The sequence below is a fragment of the Drosophila bipectinata genome, chromosome 2L (assembly GCF_030179905.1).
Source record: "Drosophila bipectinata strain 14024-0381.07 chromosome 2L, DbipHiC1v2, whole genome shotgun sequence".
Taxonomy (NCBI): domain Eukaryota; kingdom Metazoa; phylum Arthropoda; class Insecta; order Diptera; family Drosophilidae; genus Drosophila; species Drosophila bipectinata.
In genome coordinates this window covers 16,540,438-16,557,529 of record NC_091736.1, presented here as the reverse complement: position 1 = coordinate 16,557,529, position 17,092 = coordinate 16,540,438, and the positions used below count along the sequence as shown (strand labels likewise).

At 41.4% G+C, this 17,092-nt stretch overlaps 3 protein-coding genes and 1 long non-coding RNA gene across 4 annotated transcripts; 2 read left to right on the top strand and 2 right to left on the bottom strand.

Annotated features, from left to right (window-relative positions):
• The first annotated feature begins 5,074 nt into the window (after positions 1-5,074).
• Positions 5,075-6,399, top strand: LOC108120587 (uncharacterized). The gene is made up of 3 exons (XR_011442157.1): positions 5,075-5,226; positions 5,303-5,965; positions 6,026-6,399. It is a non-coding gene; the product is annotated as an uncharacterized lncRNA (long non-coding RNA).
• A 1,766-nt stretch (positions 6,400-8,165) lies between these two features.
• Positions 8,166-10,589, bottom strand: LOC108120582 (parkin coregulated gene protein homolog). Its single transcript, XM_070277516.1, has 4 exons — positions 10,291-10,589; positions 10,103-10,173; positions 9,668-10,047; positions 8,166-8,632 (listed from the first exon to the last, which is right to left on the bottom strand). Exons 1-4 carry the CDS (start codon positions 10,375-10,377, stop codon positions 8,370-8,372), a joined length of 801 nt encoding a protein of 266 aa, XP_070133617.1. The 5' UTR covers positions 10,378-10,589; the 3' UTR covers positions 8,166-8,369.
• LOC122322206 (accessory gland protein Acp29AB-like) lies at positions 8,853-9,654 on the top strand. The gene is made up of 2 exons (XM_043213771.2): positions 8,853-8,945; positions 9,001-9,654. The coding sequence occupies exons 1-2, from the start codon at positions 8,880-8,882 to the stop codon at positions 9,598-9,600; spliced, it is 666 nt and encodes a 221-aa protein (XP_043069706.1). The 5' UTR covers positions 8,853-8,879; the 3' UTR covers positions 9,601-9,654.
• A 4,761-nt stretch (positions 10,590-15,350) lies between the features above and the next one.
• LOC108120578 (uncharacterized) lies at positions 15,351-16,357 on the bottom strand. Its single transcript, XM_017234305.3, has 4 exons — positions 16,207-16,357; positions 16,088-16,152; positions 15,976-16,035; positions 15,351-15,913 (listed from the first exon to the last, which is right to left on the bottom strand). The coding sequence occupies exons 1-4, from the start codon at positions 16,295-16,297 to the stop codon at positions 15,518-15,520; spliced, it is 612 nt and encodes a 203-aa protein (XP_017089794.2). The 5' UTR covers positions 16,298-16,357; the 3' UTR covers positions 15,351-15,517.
• Between the last annotated feature and the right edge of the window lie 735 nt (positions 16,358-17,092).

Sequence of the window (17,092 nt, the reverse complement as noted above, 5' to 3'; positions counted from 1 at the left end):
ATAATTAAAAGGGCTCCCTGGGCTGCCCGATGCCAAGTTATTTTTGCCAAACGAAAGCTAAAGAAATCCCCGGGAATGTACAACCATAAATTGTGTGGCCTTTGGGCCAGGCTACCAGATTCTGGCCCGACTGCAAATGCACTTTAATCTCGAATTTATCAAGCGTAATAGTTTTGCCCCCCGCCTCGGAAGGCCTTTGTAATCTCAAGGATTAGACGGGCTTGGATGAGGACACGTGGGGAAGTGGCACATACTATATATAAAGTAAATATGGGTGGGTTGTTGGACACACATACACAGTGGGTTGGCCCAAACCCATTAAACAGATGGATTTCGTTGTCAACCTTTTTATTGCAAAGGTATATGGAGTGGTTGTAGTTCTTGTGGGGTATATTGTTTTCCTTGAAAGTACAATAGAGTCCATGGAAGGGCCTTTATTTAAGACTATATTAGAGTCCTTAATTTTGGATATTCATATTTGATTATTATTTAAGAACCTTTAGAGAATCTCTTTCTCTTTAATCCTATTTTGTTGAGTAATCCTTGGGTATCCTTCTAGCCTTATTATAACTCTCCTCTTAGTGTCGGATTTAATACACTCTCAGCTGACTCAGCCCTCCATGGGAGGGCCAACAACTCTTGAAACTGATCTCCATTTGGTGTCTGACGTCGACTGGCCGACTGACAGCTTCTTGTTCCTGCTGCCGTGGCCGTTTCTGTTTCTGTTTCTGATTTTGATTCCGATTTTGTTGTGCGTTGTTGTGTGGTGGCCGGCGATTTGCATAAAGTTTTGCATTTGCCTACATCAACTTAATTTTCATTGTCTCTATGCATTTGTGCTGCACTCGGCGATGTCAGCCCGGCCGGCAGAAGTTCAAGTGCGTTTCCAGCGGGTTGCTTGCATAATTCTATGGGCTGTGGCTGTGGCCACTTCAAGACCAGAAAAACTTTGCTGGCCGAGAGGGGAGCACTACTACTACATCCGCTATGGACAAAGCATACTTTCGGGGCGCCTTGGCCAAATGGAAATTGGATTTTTGATATACTCGCTTTGATAATTTCGAGGGATCCGGAAGCCAAGTTGTCTGAGCCTGACTTTGCCACAGATTCTTTGGCCATAAATGTTAATTGCATAGCATATATTCAAATACATTTAATGGAAAACACGTTGAAAGCGGCCCGGACATCTATCCAGCAGATGCAGATACAAAGATACAACAGGCTAGCCAAATAGGCAAATAGACAATTACTATTCCAGCCTGGACTTGGCAAACAATTAAACTGGCAAAATCAAAATCGAAATTTATTAATTTATGTGTCTAGCTGCCACTTGCAGTTTGTACAATATTACTGCCATCCTTATATTCCCCTCTCCGATATTTTGGTCTCCAGAATAAATTGCACAAATTTCTATATCTGTGGGGTGGGGGGGCGGCGTTCTCAAAACTAATGAAATAATGGCCCAGCCGAATTAGATTATGGCCGGAGCATTCCCAAAGGATACCCACAGGACTTTAGACAATAACTGAATTTGCACCCACCCAAGGTACGGACATTTTTTGATTGCATTGTTGCCTTTTGCCGTTTTCTGTTTGATTTGCAACCACTCGAGCCTCGAGTCTCGAGGCCACCACCCCCAGAATCGCACCCACCCGGCGGTGGGCAATCCGACACCTTGGAGAGCCACACCCCGCCCGTCCACATCCGACCCTCATTGACTATTCACACTCATGTTCCTCTCTAACGCTCCGTATAATAATAATAATTTTTTTTTCTTCTTTTCTGGCTGTATATGAAATTTTTATTATTTGCTCGTTTACGGCTTTAGGTTCTTTCTTCTGTCTGCTTGGGGGTTTATCGTTTTCGTGTAGTGCGAAATTATCACAAAACGCATTGAATTTGCTTTTATTGTTGTCGAGCTCCGGTCCTGCTCTCCAGCCCCATCCCCCTCGGAGTGGAAATCGTTTTTTCCACCCCCTCATCAGCATCCAGCATCCAGCCAGCCCCCTCCCTGGGCGGTGGCAGTGCATCGGAAGCGGTTTGAAATCAGGCTGTCTTGTCGTCTTATCGTCCTGGCTGCCTTTGTTGTGTCGCCGCCACCGCTGCTCCCGTTCGGTGGTGCTGCCACTGCTTTTGCGGCGGTGGTGCTATGTCGCTCAATGGCAAGCAAGCACTGTGGTTTAAGGATTATTTAAATAGTAGAAAATAAAATGGGTGAAATAAATGGGTTTAAGACATCCAAATAACTATCTCAATAAGTTATGTTTTATGGGTTTGCAGGAGAAGAATTTTTTATATAAAATATCTAAATAAATTACCTTTCTAATAGAAAAAAACTAAATCTTCTAAGAGCTCACCATTTTTTAAAATTATTTTTAAATAACTATACGTATTTTTAATAATAATATTTAAAAAAATTATTCTTGGTATCAACTTATACACTGCGCGTCTCCAGATTAGTGCCTTCCTTCGTATTCGCATTTGGAATGAAATATTTTCAAAACCATTAAAGATAGAACTGTATAATTTTTTTCCGACTTAATTTGGTTAATTCTCCAAATATATAACACATAAAAGAATCCAGTTGGATATATAGTAGGATTTTTATAGGTTTTTATAAAATTTAACATTAGTAGAAGATTCATTTGTATGCAAAAACTACCAAATCTTCTCTTACAATATCTTCTATAATAGAAGATTAGAAGTGAAGATTAGAAATACCGTAGAAGATTATATCTTCTATTATTATAGTGTCTCTTCTTTTAAAAAAGAACTCATTCTATGATTCAAGTATTTTCTTTAATTCAAAATGAAAAATTCTACAGAATTTCCTTTTTTTTCTAGTTTGGATTTTTTTTTAGATTTTTCAGAACCCTGAAGTGTAAGCCCCAAACCACTGTGCATGCAAGGAATTTTATGGCCATCTTTCCCCATCACCGTAATCTAGCAGGTTGCTTGAGTGCAAAAAAAGTTGGTTTAAGGCCCTTGAAAATGAAAATGTTCTCCGCCGCTTCGAGGGCTGCTTCTGTGGCTTGTTGACCGCCCATCCTCCCACCCACCGCTCTGCCCTCCGTCCAATGTCTCTGCTAGTGGCACTCCCACTCCCAGGCACTTAGCTGACAATGAGCAGTGACAGGTTCGAGGGTATTGCGGGGTTGGTAAGGTTAAGAGCCGCTTGCGGTCGGGCCACAAAACCCCAGGCCCCGGCCCCCGGACGTCTGCACGTCTGCTGCATCTGTCGCATACCGGAACTAAACGAAAAACGAAAGGAAGAGTGGGTGGCGGGCTGGCCAACCCCCTGGGGAAAATGCATCCGATAATGACGCGTATACGCATTGTCGATTATGATGAGTTTGATAGAGACGCGACCGGGACAACTCCTCGACTTGACACGCTTGATTTAGTGTCCCTCGTGCCGGCAGGTCAATATGCATCTCTCACCCTCATTGCAAACCCACCACTACCTCTGACCTTCATCCTATTTCGATCTCGTTTCCATTTCGCAAATTGCAAATAAGTCAGCACAAAGTGCCCCGACCGTTTCGTGTGACAATTCTCGCAAATTATGTTTTTTTTGTTGTATTTCCCCTCTTAACAGGCGAGGGAATTGCAGCCTAATCCGATTACACTTCCCAACAGAATATGGTAGTGGTTACCTTCGAGGAACCCAATGGGGTTTCTTTAGAAAATTGTTTTGAAAAATCTAGATAAAATACTTTTCTGTAATATTTTTTTTCCGATTATTAGTTAATTAATCTAAAAATCGTTTAAGATAATTCGTTACAGAATCGGAAACAAACTGGCCAAGATATAGACTTCCCATGGGGCCCTATATGCCTTTCTAAGGGTTTCCCTAATTATTGCAAGAGATCTCATCCAAAAAAAATACAATCAGCACAAGAAAATATTACTCCTAGGTTTTAATAGAAAATTTTAAATAATCGACTGAAAAATAATATTTTATATCTTTTAAAAAAAAAATTTCATTAAAGAATTGGATGAAAACTGGCCAAGATATAGACTTAGGAGTGGGCCATAAGTGGGAGTGGTACTTCTCAGGGTTTCCCCAATTTTCGGAAGAGATCCCATCGAGTCGAAAACACCAAAAATGTAGAAGTTCATTTTCTTGCCGCCGATTTTTACCAAACTGTGTTGCACAGTGTTTTCCATGTGCAGCTTGTGCAGTTGGTGTATCTCGTTGCCAGCATATGGTGCACACGGCTGCAGAGGATTCGAGGCCTGCCCTTCCAGCCGGAGCACACACTAGCCCATACCCAAAAACGGATCCGGGACTCGGGACCCGAGACCCGGTCTCACAAACGCCCCATAATTGGATTTCGATGAGTGCAAATTGGTGATAATTTCGATTCGCTTCCGGGCAGCTTCCACAAAACGCACGTGATTCGTGAAAATGCTACCATCTGCGCCCGATCCTAGAGACTCTTTATGTCTGGTCGTGACCGGCTAAATACGGATTGTACGAATGGACAACCGGATTGTCGGACCCAAAGTCCACAACGGGCTCTTTGTGTCTGGCCAAACAACTGGGAGATTCACCAAAAAAAAACCTAAAAATCTAATATACAAGTGGTATTAGGTCTAAAGAGGCTAACTATGAATTTCAAGTACTTAGTAGGCCAGAAATTAGAGTTGCAGAAATACCGATGTTTGGATGTTCAATAATAAAAAACATCGATGTTTTTAAAAATTGAGGTACAAATTTCTTAAATGTTTGAAATACCCATTCATGTTTGTATGAAAAACAAAAATTTAAAACCGTCTTAGAAATGGTCCCATGGAATGGTCAATGGTCGACAGTCAAAAAATGGTGGTTTTTGTTAATAAACATAAGATTATCAACAATAACGGGCTTCAGGCGAGTCCTGCAGCTTTGCTAAAGGTCCTTTCAGACTCGCAGAAACTTCTTTGAAGGGCTTTATAGTGCCCTTGTATTTTACGTACCTCTCCTTAGCTTTTATGTTTGAAAGTGACATTACAAAAACATCGATGTTCAAAGAAAAACATCGATGTTTTTGAAAACTTGAAAATAATCGATGCATCGATGTTTTCATCGACGTTTTTGCACCTCTAACAGAAATCCCAAGAAAACTTTACTAATCTAGTTGGCTTTTTTAATCTTGTCATACATTATCCTAAATAAGGCGAATATTTTCATTCCAGACACCAGTCTGCCGTGTGTAGTCACCAAAGCAACAATATTATTCGGTAAGTATTTATTCTAATAATAGTGAAAATAGTAATAATAGATTTTAAATTAAAATTTTCATCAAATTCTATTAAGATGATGTCCAAGGAGAATCCTTCCAATCCCAAAAACGGGGAGGTTACCGAAGATGCGGATGCTGAACGAATCCTGGACGAAGCACTAATTCGACTGAAAGAACGGAGTCGGGAGTCTCTTAAAGCGCTGAAACACACTCACTCCTCAGTCCTGAAGCAGCAGGACAAAATTCTAATAAAACTTGCAGATGAGGTGCAGGGTGCTTTGGTTACTCCCGCGCCTTTGCGACAGCTTGCCCAGTTTCAGGTCCATCATAATGGCTTAAATCGGTTGAAATGGGACAAGGGCGAAGATCTCGATCGCCTGGAAACGACTCTCGAGAAACTTGAACGTGGAAACGGAAATAATTTGATAGTGGAAAGCTTTCGACAGCATTTTTATTTCCGCCTACGATTGGTGCACATGCATCACTATTATTCATTCCATAACAGGGTATTCCAACAAAAGTTGTTGGATTACGCGAAGCGGATTCGCCAGCCATTGCCCCAAGGTGCTCCGCCAAGAGCCGAGAAGGGAGGATAGATAGCGCAGTTCCCATTCAACATCTTATTTAGAAGATATCCTTTTTGGAAAAATTATCAAAATTCAAAATTTAAAATCAAGAAATCAACAAAAATCTACAAAAACTGATCTACATTTTAAGAATATTCCGATTATTATACGGTAAGTATTCATGGCAGTGTGAAGTAAAAGTATTCCTTGCTTTATTTATGTCTGTTTCAGAAACGATCATGATGGAATTATGCCCAAGGGGTGTTGCGTGTCCAATTTATGCAACTCTCCTGCAATTTCCGGTATATTAAAGCAATTTCCATCCCACTGGCCGCAGCATACACACAGGACATGAGGACATGGGCACGACTTAATGGGGGAAGTCCTGCATATGACTGCTCCCTCTACGCCCGTTTGATGGGTGTGACGAAAAAAGGACTCCAGGGCATTTGGCGCAAACCCCCCAGTAGAAAAATTTTGGTGGCCCACCAAAAATTGGTATCACATTTGGATATGGCAAAGGAGAGTCTAATGGGGGTTTCCGTGACATGGAAATGTAATACTTTATACTTATTATACATATATACTGTGGCCTTATATATTAATAAACTATTTGGAATGAAATCTCATTAAGCTTTCATTTAAATTTCAATCTTTTGAGCCGATTTGGCATCTAAATCAAAGTTTCGACTTCCTGCGGTGAACCCTTTTTACTTTCCCCGAAATGAGTCTCATCCCCCGTCATTAGACTGACAAGGCGAGTGTTTTCAGACGCAATAAAAAACGCTTTTCGAGATCTACGTATAAAATGTCAAAACGATTTACCAGCATTTTGAAGCCAAAGTCGATGCGGGAGCATCCCAATGAAATGAAATGGGAAGTTCGCAGCAAGTAAATGCAATTTAGACGCTCCGGAGGGTCGTCAAGTGACGCTGCACCCAGGGGGACTGTTTGATTTACCGTCAACAGGAGATTGAAAAAAAAATATATACACATTTATAGAAAAATAGAATCAAGCGGGCAAAAAAAAAAAAACCAGGAGCTACCAAAAAGTGAATTAAGAACTTGTGTGCTGGAACGATGCGAGGCCAGTTCAACGAGGGTGATTTCCAATTGGGGTGTGGTATGGTGTGGTGTGGTGCGGCTTCGGGGGGCAAATTGAGTTGCAACACTTGGCAGGTTTTTATCTACGCACCACAATCAACCAGCCAACCCACCAACCGACCAACCCAACAGGCTGGGGGTCTCATACCCTGTCAGCAGGTCAGGACACCATCCCAGAACAGCATACACTTGACAAAGAAATTACACCATTTTGGAACTAAAATATTAAACTTTTATAAGCTCTGGATGAATAGTTTTTACTCTTGCTGATATAGTATAATTTATATCGCTTGATAATTTAGTAAATTCATGAATAGACCCATTATATTATCCCAGTGTACCCGCACTGACCATCCGAGCAACTGTTTCGTGTTGCTGCTCATTGATAACAAGATTTGTTTTTGAAAAATTTTAGATGGTAGCCCTTAATTACTCCGAAAAGCGCAATGAGCAATTTCGAAAGTGAAATTGTTAGCAAACGGCCGTGGCAATGGCAGGGCTCTAAACCACATCCACCCTAAGCAATTTAACTAAATTAAATTTAGAGCGAGCCCATCCTACCGGTCTTAGCCAGAACCAGAACAGCGGCGGACTACGTCTGTTCAAAAGTCAAAAGTGTTTGGCCCGTTCGGCTGATTTAAGCCAGAGATAAGGATGACTGGAAGGGGGCAGACAGTCCTGGCGAGCGGTTACATCCCTCCGCCATGAAGTCGCATCCTTAGACAAATGTTTCCAGCCCAGACACTCGACACTCACCGTACACGGATATTCCATTAAAAGAGCCAAAGCGAATTGAACAATTTTCACTTTATGATTTATTGTAATGAGCTTTTTATTTATGGAACGACTTCTTCTATTGGCCCGCAACAGAAAAAGAAGTAACATTAAAATATAAATTGCAGTGTCTGCGCTTGTTGTTTGGTTCTTTCCCGAGTGTTTTTTGTGTTTTCGAAAATTAAAAATTAATTAGGCATTTATCACTTGACTGTCTAACAGATGGCGGCTTTTCCCCTCGGCACGAGTGCGGGTAAGTGCAGCCGAACATGAATATTCTTTCAGGATAACAATCCTGCCGAGGCCCAATTGAAGTAAAATTATTCAAGTAAAAAATAGAGTAGCAGGATATGACAAATATGTAATTAATTAAAAAACTATGATTTATATTTGATAGAATATTTAACAGCTATTTCCAAGTCCTAGTTGATTTATAAATTATAGCATACATTAGGGGATAAACCAAAAACCTCTTTAAATAAATCTGGTGGTATCATAATTCAAAAAAGTAACTATATATTTTACATAAATATAGATTTGTCTATTGTTGCCTAAAATTTGGTCTATTCTGCTCTACTCTAATTTTAAATTTCACTTTCCAATTTAGTTGTTTTTACATTCTGGAGCGAGTATTTAACGAAAATCCAACCAGAATCCAAAGGCAAACTCGCAGGTGAAGTGTTAAGGTGAAGAAACTTCAAGCTTCTCGGGGCTCTGGCGCCTCGCACTTGGGGAAAACGCTGCTCTCGTAGGTGGGCACCATGTACTTGATGTTGATGAAGGCGTTCGGACCACCGCAGTACTCCAGCAGCTTGAGAGTGTCCTCGATGACGTCACCTATACGGCAACTGCGGTCGGGATCAATGCCCTCGCCCAGGTTGACGTTAATGTTCTTGTACAGGTTGCACACGGCGAGCAGTTGCCGGTAGAAGGGGACGAGAGCCTGTCCCACACAGGGGCCTGTGAATATAATTAAATTCAAAAAATATATTAGAGAACTGAAATCTTAATGATGTCAAATGTGTTGCACTCTGATCAAAGCTTATATATTTTTTTTAAATAATTGCAAAATTTGAAACATGATAAGAGAGGTTACTCCGTCATATTTCCAAGAAGCTTCCAAATTATGTTTGTGGCTGGCTATAAAAAGGCACTGTCGAAGAAATGCAGTTCATTCTCCATCATCTGGCAGTGAAACCAAGACACTATGAGAAACATTCTGATCCTTTTTCTTTTCGGGATCACCTGGCAAAATGCCAATTTGTGCCCTCTGGTAAGTTCTTGAAAAACTCCCCAACCTTCAGTCTTATTTTTAAAATTTATTTTAGGAGTATTCTCTTAAAAAGTACACTGAACAAGTCTCAAGTAAATTATACTGGAATAACAAACCTGTCGACGAAATACCCAGTTATACTTATGAACAGATCGGATCAAAGTACTACTACATCAGCGAGGATAAGCTATATTGGGGAAGGGCCCTGATTATGTGCCGACATCGGAATGGAAACCTGGTGAGCATCGGAAGCAAAGAGGAGTGGAACGCCATCACAGAGAAATTAAACACCTCAAGGAACTACTGGGTGGACTATTACAATTTGGACAGTTTGTCAATTTTACAACAATTTACATCTGCGTTGACTGGCAAGGATGCACAGTTCTTGAAGTGGACCAACGAGACCCAAAGCACTTATTACCGAAAAAGATGTGTTGAGTTGCAATCCGAGAAGGATCATCTCATGCACGTTGTAGACTGCTTTCACCAAAAACATTATATCTGTGAAGCCGACGAGGCACAACCTCCAAAAAAGAATTTTTCAACACAATTGGAACGTTCAGAATATAGGCTGAGAAACCTGGAACTGGCTTGGATGATCGAGGAAAGGCATTTCACTATAAACGAATGGTTCAACAGGTACGGAGGTCCTTAGTAAGAAAGCTTTTGTGAAACTGTAACCTTTCTAAAGATGATGAATAAAACAATCCCTGACAACTCACCTAGACGCACCATCAGCTGGATGACTTGAAGGGCAGATATGATGATTCGCTTGTCTCGCGTCTGAAAGGCCCTTTTCAGTGGCAGGATCAGTTTTGGCAGCACTGGCAGTACCTTTTTCGGCGATCTCATGATTAGATCCATGGCCCCGTTGATGGCCAGGAGCCGTGTGTCATAATCCATGTCCGCCAGTCCGTCCACAAAGATGGGCAGATAGTAACAGTAGTCGAGGTCCTCGGGGACACAGTGCCACTTCACAGGCCGCTCCTTGGTGGGGTCCTGTTTGCTGCTCCGTCCGGACATAACGCACGGAATATCGCCCCGGTTGAAGTAGATCTTGAAAACGGTCTCCTTCACAGGTTTCCGCTTGAAGATGTCGATTCTTTGAATAGGCATTTTCCATTAGGACTTCTAAATTTCTGATTTTGTAAACTTACTTGGGAGGTGGCTTAACCACAGTGTTTGGCTGTAGAGCCTGGTATGTAAAAGCTGGTACTTCTCTAGTGGGCTGGAATTTAGATTAAAATTATAATAATGAAGAAGGCTATCGATTTGAAAAGGTTAAAGGCGAGTGTAAGAATTATCAGCCTAAATAAATAATTCCAAGACTTCTCTGAAAACTTACCACCTTGGATCGGAGGTATAGGAACTCCCGACATACTCTTCCGGGTTCATGGAGTCGTGTGGCACGTTCTTTGGTGTTGGAGCACATTTTGTGGTTCAACTGGTAGTATCTCACAAATCGCAACGCACTGATTAGTTAAAGTAAATAAAATAAAAACTAAACTGTATATAAAAGTAATGTGTAGAGCTTTAGATTCAAAGTTTTCAGAGCGAAAAGTCCGTTGAGACTGAAGGTACAGACGTTTTTGTAGAAAATCCAGGCCGATGTGTTTTGAATGGGCTACTGCGTGAAAATGCCAATCCTTTCAGGTTGAATCGCTGAAAGGTTGAAATTTTAGGCACAGACTACTAGGAACTAGAAAAAATAATTTTAATAAATTATGGTTCGAATAAATACCATGTACACGAGCATCTTCTTATCAAGACGTCAACACACTTTCCCCAGAACGCTTTTGGGGGTGCTATCGCCCTCTGAATTTTCACACCTAAGACTGTTCTGCGTCTCTAAAGAGTCATAAAGGGAAAGTGCAAACATTTGCGCACTTTATCATATTTTTCCATTTCCCGCCCGGCCACGACCCCACTTTTCTGGAGCGGTAAATGTTACGGTAAATATTTTGTAACGCCCGCCAATTAAGGCGTCTGCCCGAAACCCCCCAGACCTTCTCCTCCGTTTAAGTAACCCCCCAGTATTAACCTACTTAAAGATGGCGGGAAAAAGGACACCCATCTCTATCACTCTCGCTGTCTCTGGTGGCCTGAATTAATTAAAATCCGACATGCGAATTACTTGACTGTCCTTATCTGACTTCCAAGCTCCTTTCTTGGCTTCTTCCTGCTCCTGTTTTTAATTACCCACGCACAGCTTTTCACTTTCAGCCAACACATCGTTGCACGTCGCGATTTATATCCGTTTTAATAATGTCGGAAGGCCCGAGTCCTGGACTCCGTCGTGGGTGGCCCAACCTGCCATGCCGCCTAACCCATTTAACCCGGCTTAGTCTTGGCTTCTGTCACTCTCTGGCATGTAAATTGAGTTAAAAGCATTAGAGCTTAGAGGGCATAAGAAGGAATGCCAGATAATTGCTAAATATTTTGCATAGAAATTCGGAAAAAAAATGTTTAATCTACTTAGATAAATTATAATAATTAAAGTGTTAATTTTTAAAATTATTATTTGATTATAATGCAATAGGATAAAGTCCTATTAAGTGGTAGTCTAATGGGAAATCAAAACAAAAGAGATCATCTACAGACGTGGTCGACAACCAGCAAATGGAGAATGGACCCCAACAACGCAAATCAGCCGGATCATAATTTATTGGCCCCAGAATGAAAAGCATTGGCCGGCCAGAAGCCCGCACAAAAGGTTTCTGTTTTCGGAGGTGAGCCATCGAGGCGAGGTAAGTCCAGGGATTGGGGTTCGAGTGCGTTTGCCCAGCCTGACACTTTCATTAACAAAAAGTCAGAGCGATGACAACGGGTCTGTCTGCTTGTTTTTGCATTGTTACAAAGTGCAATCGGAGGTGGAGGAGGTGGTGGACACTCGATGGCCATACTGGATATTCTGGTGGTGCTGGTAGCGGTTTGTGGGTGTTGTCCATTCAGCTGACATGGCTGCAGTGCGGCACGTAAATCTAAACAGCCACTGACAGCTTTCAACTGGAACTCACTCCCACCGACGTGCTTTTTATGTGCTGCTGCTCAAAATGGACAGTCCGGGGGCTGGACACCACGTTCTGTCCGGCAGAGCCCATCTTGAATGTCATATAAGCCATATACACATATAAAACATCCATACATATATATATATATCAATATCCTGGCCATATATCAATATGTACGCGCTCACATCCTATATATCTACTTTCGTTGGGTTGTTTGTCTGAAATTGACATCGCTTGTATGCCGATCTGCCCCATCCCGTTCACCGACAACATCGACATACTAGACATGGACAACAGGGTTTTGGTCTTTTGTTTTAGCCAGCTCGGCTCATACTGGCCGGGTCTGGCCGAGATTTTATGTTCGCATACATTTTGAGCGCTTTATTGTTTGTCCAATTTCGTGCAACATCGCCTGGTAGAGTAATCGAGTATCCGTTGTCTATCTCCTCGTGTCAGGAATAGAGAGCTCTGGAGTGGGTTAACCCCTGCCCTGCGATGGCAGTTAGGTGTTAATCTAATAACTGTCAAATGCAGGATGTTGGTACTTTGGATTCAAGGGGAAATGGCTGCTAACTAACTTCTAGTGGCATATTTTAGTAAAATGAGTGATAACCTCTTACTATAATCCCCAACTTTCAGGTTTAAAGACCCATCTGTCTCATTCAAAGTAGAGGTCACTTCTGCTTTACGAGTACACAGAGTTCAAACTTCAATTCCAACTTATAATGGCCTTCATTCTCTGTTTATTTGGTTCAATTGCGCTTCTGGCAGCATAAGAATAATTTCTGCATCGCTAAAATCCCATAAAAATCAACAACTTTGAGACGCAGCACATACGAGGCGGCTAACTGCCTTGCAGGCCCGGTCACAAGACCAGTCGAGCATTAAATGGCCACAACGAAGTGGGGCTGGAGGGGAATAGTTCCAGCACATCCCATCCAGACACATATAAAAGTCTCCCTCTGTAGTCAAACATTTTTATGAGTCGTAAATCGAAGCGATAAAATCAAAAGAAAATGGAGATACAAAAACAAACAAGCCTGAGAACCGAACCGGGAGGCAAGAGGTCAGTCTAGACCGGACTGGGTTAGGCTAGGGTCCCTCGTATCTCTCATAAGTCACACGATAAATTCTGCAACATTGCGCTAATGACACTCGGGTAATTATGCAACAAAAAATTTAAATATATTTTTTAAAAATTCTTTAAACAAAAAAGTGAATCTATACCTTCTTAGACTTAAAATCATAGACTTTCTAATGCCTTCTATGAAATTCGAATGAAAATATAATAAACTTAGATGAAATTTCTTTTAAAAAAAACTTACAAAAATATAATTTTAAATAATTTAAATTATTAATATTTTTTTAAAATAAAGGATATATTTTTCAAGTGCATCCTTTGAGATCAACAGTAGTCATCCAGGCTGCTGCAAATGGCGGAAGTTCATTATTGTCAGTGATTAATGACGAGAAGCGCGGATAGAGGCCAGGACTTGGAGGATGTGGCCGAGGACTCGGCATCCAACTCTCGGAATGGCCACATAAGTTAGCTGCTGTTGTCAGTTGGCCCAAAGCACTTGGTCTGGCCCGGCCGGGGTTGGCTGAAAACGACAAAAATTCGAAAGCCAACATTTGCAGGGCCGACGGCTTGAGCAGATCCTGTGGGTGATCAGGGAATGGACAAGGACGAGCTGTTGACATCCCGGAATGTCACTCCGTCAGTCAGTTAGGAGGAAAATGCATTGCTGCCAGCTGCCAACATGATTAGCGCGTTGATTTGGCAACCGATTGCCGACCGGGCCAACATTTCAGCCATCCTCAACAGACTTTGACTTGCCAACTCCAGGACCAGCCCACTCTACTCCAGAATCCCCCCTTTTTTTTTGCTCCATTCCTGTGCTTTTGGCCCGAAAACTTATGCAGCGTTAAGCGGCATTGACAACGGCACGCACACATCGTTTGACAAAATGGGCTGTGTGGGAGGTGGGATGTAGATGGAGTGGGTAGTAGCTGCCCTTGTGATGGTTCAATGTACGACAAGTGAAATTAATTTCAAACAATGCAGCAAACTCCGAAGACAACAAAACAGGAGAACCTAAAACCCCACGACAGCAGAAGCAAATTAAATAAAAATTCCAACATGAACGCTGCCATTGAGGAAACGGAGAAACGTCACTGAACGAAATAGGGGGATTGTAAAATTCAGGAAATAATGAAAACCCTCTTCCCAGACCCTTTAGATTGTGAAGTTTTTTGTTCAGTGCAACTTCAGCATCCTGTCAAGGACCAGCCATATGACAGACTCAATCTACGTGCCTCGAGTCGATGAATAAGCCAAGCTGAAGGCTGAACAACGAAAAAAAAATCATACCGAGGCAAACCAAACTTGTCGAAAATTATTTCGTTTTAATTATGCCGAAGGGCGTTGTCAAAGGACGTGTCGAAATGTGTCGCCATTTTGCAGGCTCTCTAAATGAAATCACGTCACCAACCAGCTATCCTTCCCTAAAACATATAAAACATTTCTCCACACGACTTCTGAGCACTTCAGGTTGCCTACAACTTTTCCGTTGTCATTATCAATTTGAGTTAATTGCTGCAGCCATCGTGGGCAGAAAGTTGCCATTTTGGTAGTTGCCTTCTCCTCTCGGCAGCCATTTCTGCTGTGCTGTCATCACTTCCGGTCTGGGAATCCCCCCTTTCTCAGCTGGCTGCTGGCGAGACTGCATTGTCTGTGACTGTTTAAAAGCGTTTAGTCGAAATTTATTTGTATTACACGCCAAAAGCTGCACAGACACTCCTATGACTCGCCGTGGAGAAGGTGAGGGAGCCATAAAGTAATGTTGAATTATTAAATTAAGTACTTGTTTGATTATGGTATAAATTCTCTTGTACAGCGGTGACAAGTGTAAGTTTGTTAGTCTAGCTTTTAGACGGTATTACAGGGAATGGGTAATGAAAATGTTTCTAGAATACTTAATAGAAATAGAGTTTCTGGCCATTTTTGTTTAAAAAGTAGAAAGTTCATCAATTTTTAGTTTGGCGAAAAAACATTGCATACTTTGCGTCGCTTTATCTAAATATTGTTTAAGATTTAAACAATATTTACAAAATGCTTAGCTTTATTATTTAATATTATTAAAGTTCTATAAAGCAATAAGCTATTTTGTTATTCAATAATATGACCAAGGTCTTAACATAACTATAAGCAAGCAACAACTTTATATAAATTGGATATAAGTTAAGTAGAATTATAGATCCGTCTTTGAAAATATTCCTTGTTTTAAGCTTTTAGTTAATACAAAGTACCCCAACTAACCCATATGTTTAGTCTTTTATTTATGTTATATTACTGCGAATAAATGGCATTAGACTCTCCAATAAAAGAAAGATATTCTTGCTTATGTAAGCTTTGTAAGCTCATGTCTACTATAAGAAATTTAATCAGTTTATTATTTATATACGTATATGTATGTATTACATATGTAACCATTATTGAGATTGTAGAATGATGAGACATTTGACTTCCCTGGAAACTTTAGATTAGTCGCGATCACTTGCTTACTTCATGTCCAGTTCACAGGCAAATGCAAGTTTTTTGATACAATCGGCAACGCCCATTTCCACCACTTTCTGGGGTGTAACTTCCAAAAACACACAGAAACCATCATCAAATGTCCTGCTTGGGGGATTCTTGGGGGCAAAGTTCTTGAACTTCATGGGATGCGGATCGTCGTGCCAGTAAAAGTCGACCAGGGTGCTGTGGTTCACGTCCCTCCGATCGCTCAGTTGACCCCTATGGCCGCCGCTCCAGAAGGTTTTGTGGGTGTGGATATGGGACTCACCATATTGAAAAAAGTCGACAATCAGTTTCATTTCCTCGGAACTTTGTATAGTTATGAGTCGGGCCTGCTGGTCGATTGTTTCACATCCAAACTTGGCATGCATCCAGCCCATCTGAGAAGAGATTCTTAGTTAGACGAACTTTGGAAGGTATCTTTGGAAGAGCTCCCGATTACCATTACTGGGACGCTGAATTCACGATTCTTGTAGCTCACTTTGTAGTATTCATAGGTAGACTAGAAAATTAAATGTTTCGTAAAGCCCATAACCATAAATATTGATACCCACGGGCTTGTTTGAGGAGAAAAAGTAGCAACGATTCCCAATCTGCACAAACGGCTTGGTACAGCGAGCTGTTAATTTTCATATGAGAATATTATAGACTTTATATCCATATTGAACCTTACGCTGCATCATGTCGCGAAAGATGTATATGTATCCGGCCATCAGGAGCAGGAATCCCGTGAGACCCACAAAGGCTTTTCCAAGGGCAGACATGTTCGTCTGAGTATTACGCCAATGACTGAATCTGAACTAAGCCGTTTGGTAGGTATTTATAGGCCCAGAGCTTGGCTTTTCTTTGAAACTCGGCTGGAAGGTATTGTATTCCCCCAACGGATACAATTACTTTCCTCTTAATGTACTCTACTATAAACTTATCACGAATTTTACTTCTTAAACTTAAGAAAATCTATTTATTATATTTTAAATGAATTATTTTTTTGAAATATAACTTCTTTTAGGTCTTGCGAATCTCTGCTTTCTGTGATGAGCTTTTCCTGATCATCCAGTTTCTCTCTCCTTGGTTTTGTTGTTCCAATGAGATAGCATAAAATAAAAACCCATAACAGCATCAGGGCCATTAACACAATTGTCCTGGTGTTTTCATTCAGGGACATCCAAACTCTCGTCGCTGAGAATTTGTACTCACAGATATAGTAGTCGGCTTGGCCAAGAGATTCCTGCATGTACAACGTGGAGTTGATCAGCTGGAGACTGAGATATGATTTTCTAGTAGGTTTCTGCGTGCCTGGCACCCAGAGGTCAAAGGTCACCGCCTCATCCGATCCATCCCACCAGAAATCGGGGGCAGTTCTAAAGCTGTGACCCGACGTTGCGAAAGTGGTTCCCTCAGAGTATCCTTTCGACAACACATACTTTTCCAGATCCTTCAGCTCCTCGACAGTCTCCACTGATACGAGGTTACTCGTATGCCTCCAGCAGTCCTGCCTGGCGAAGAACCAGTCAAAATAATGCTCATCCTGGGGTTAAGCTTTTTATTTAATTTCAGAA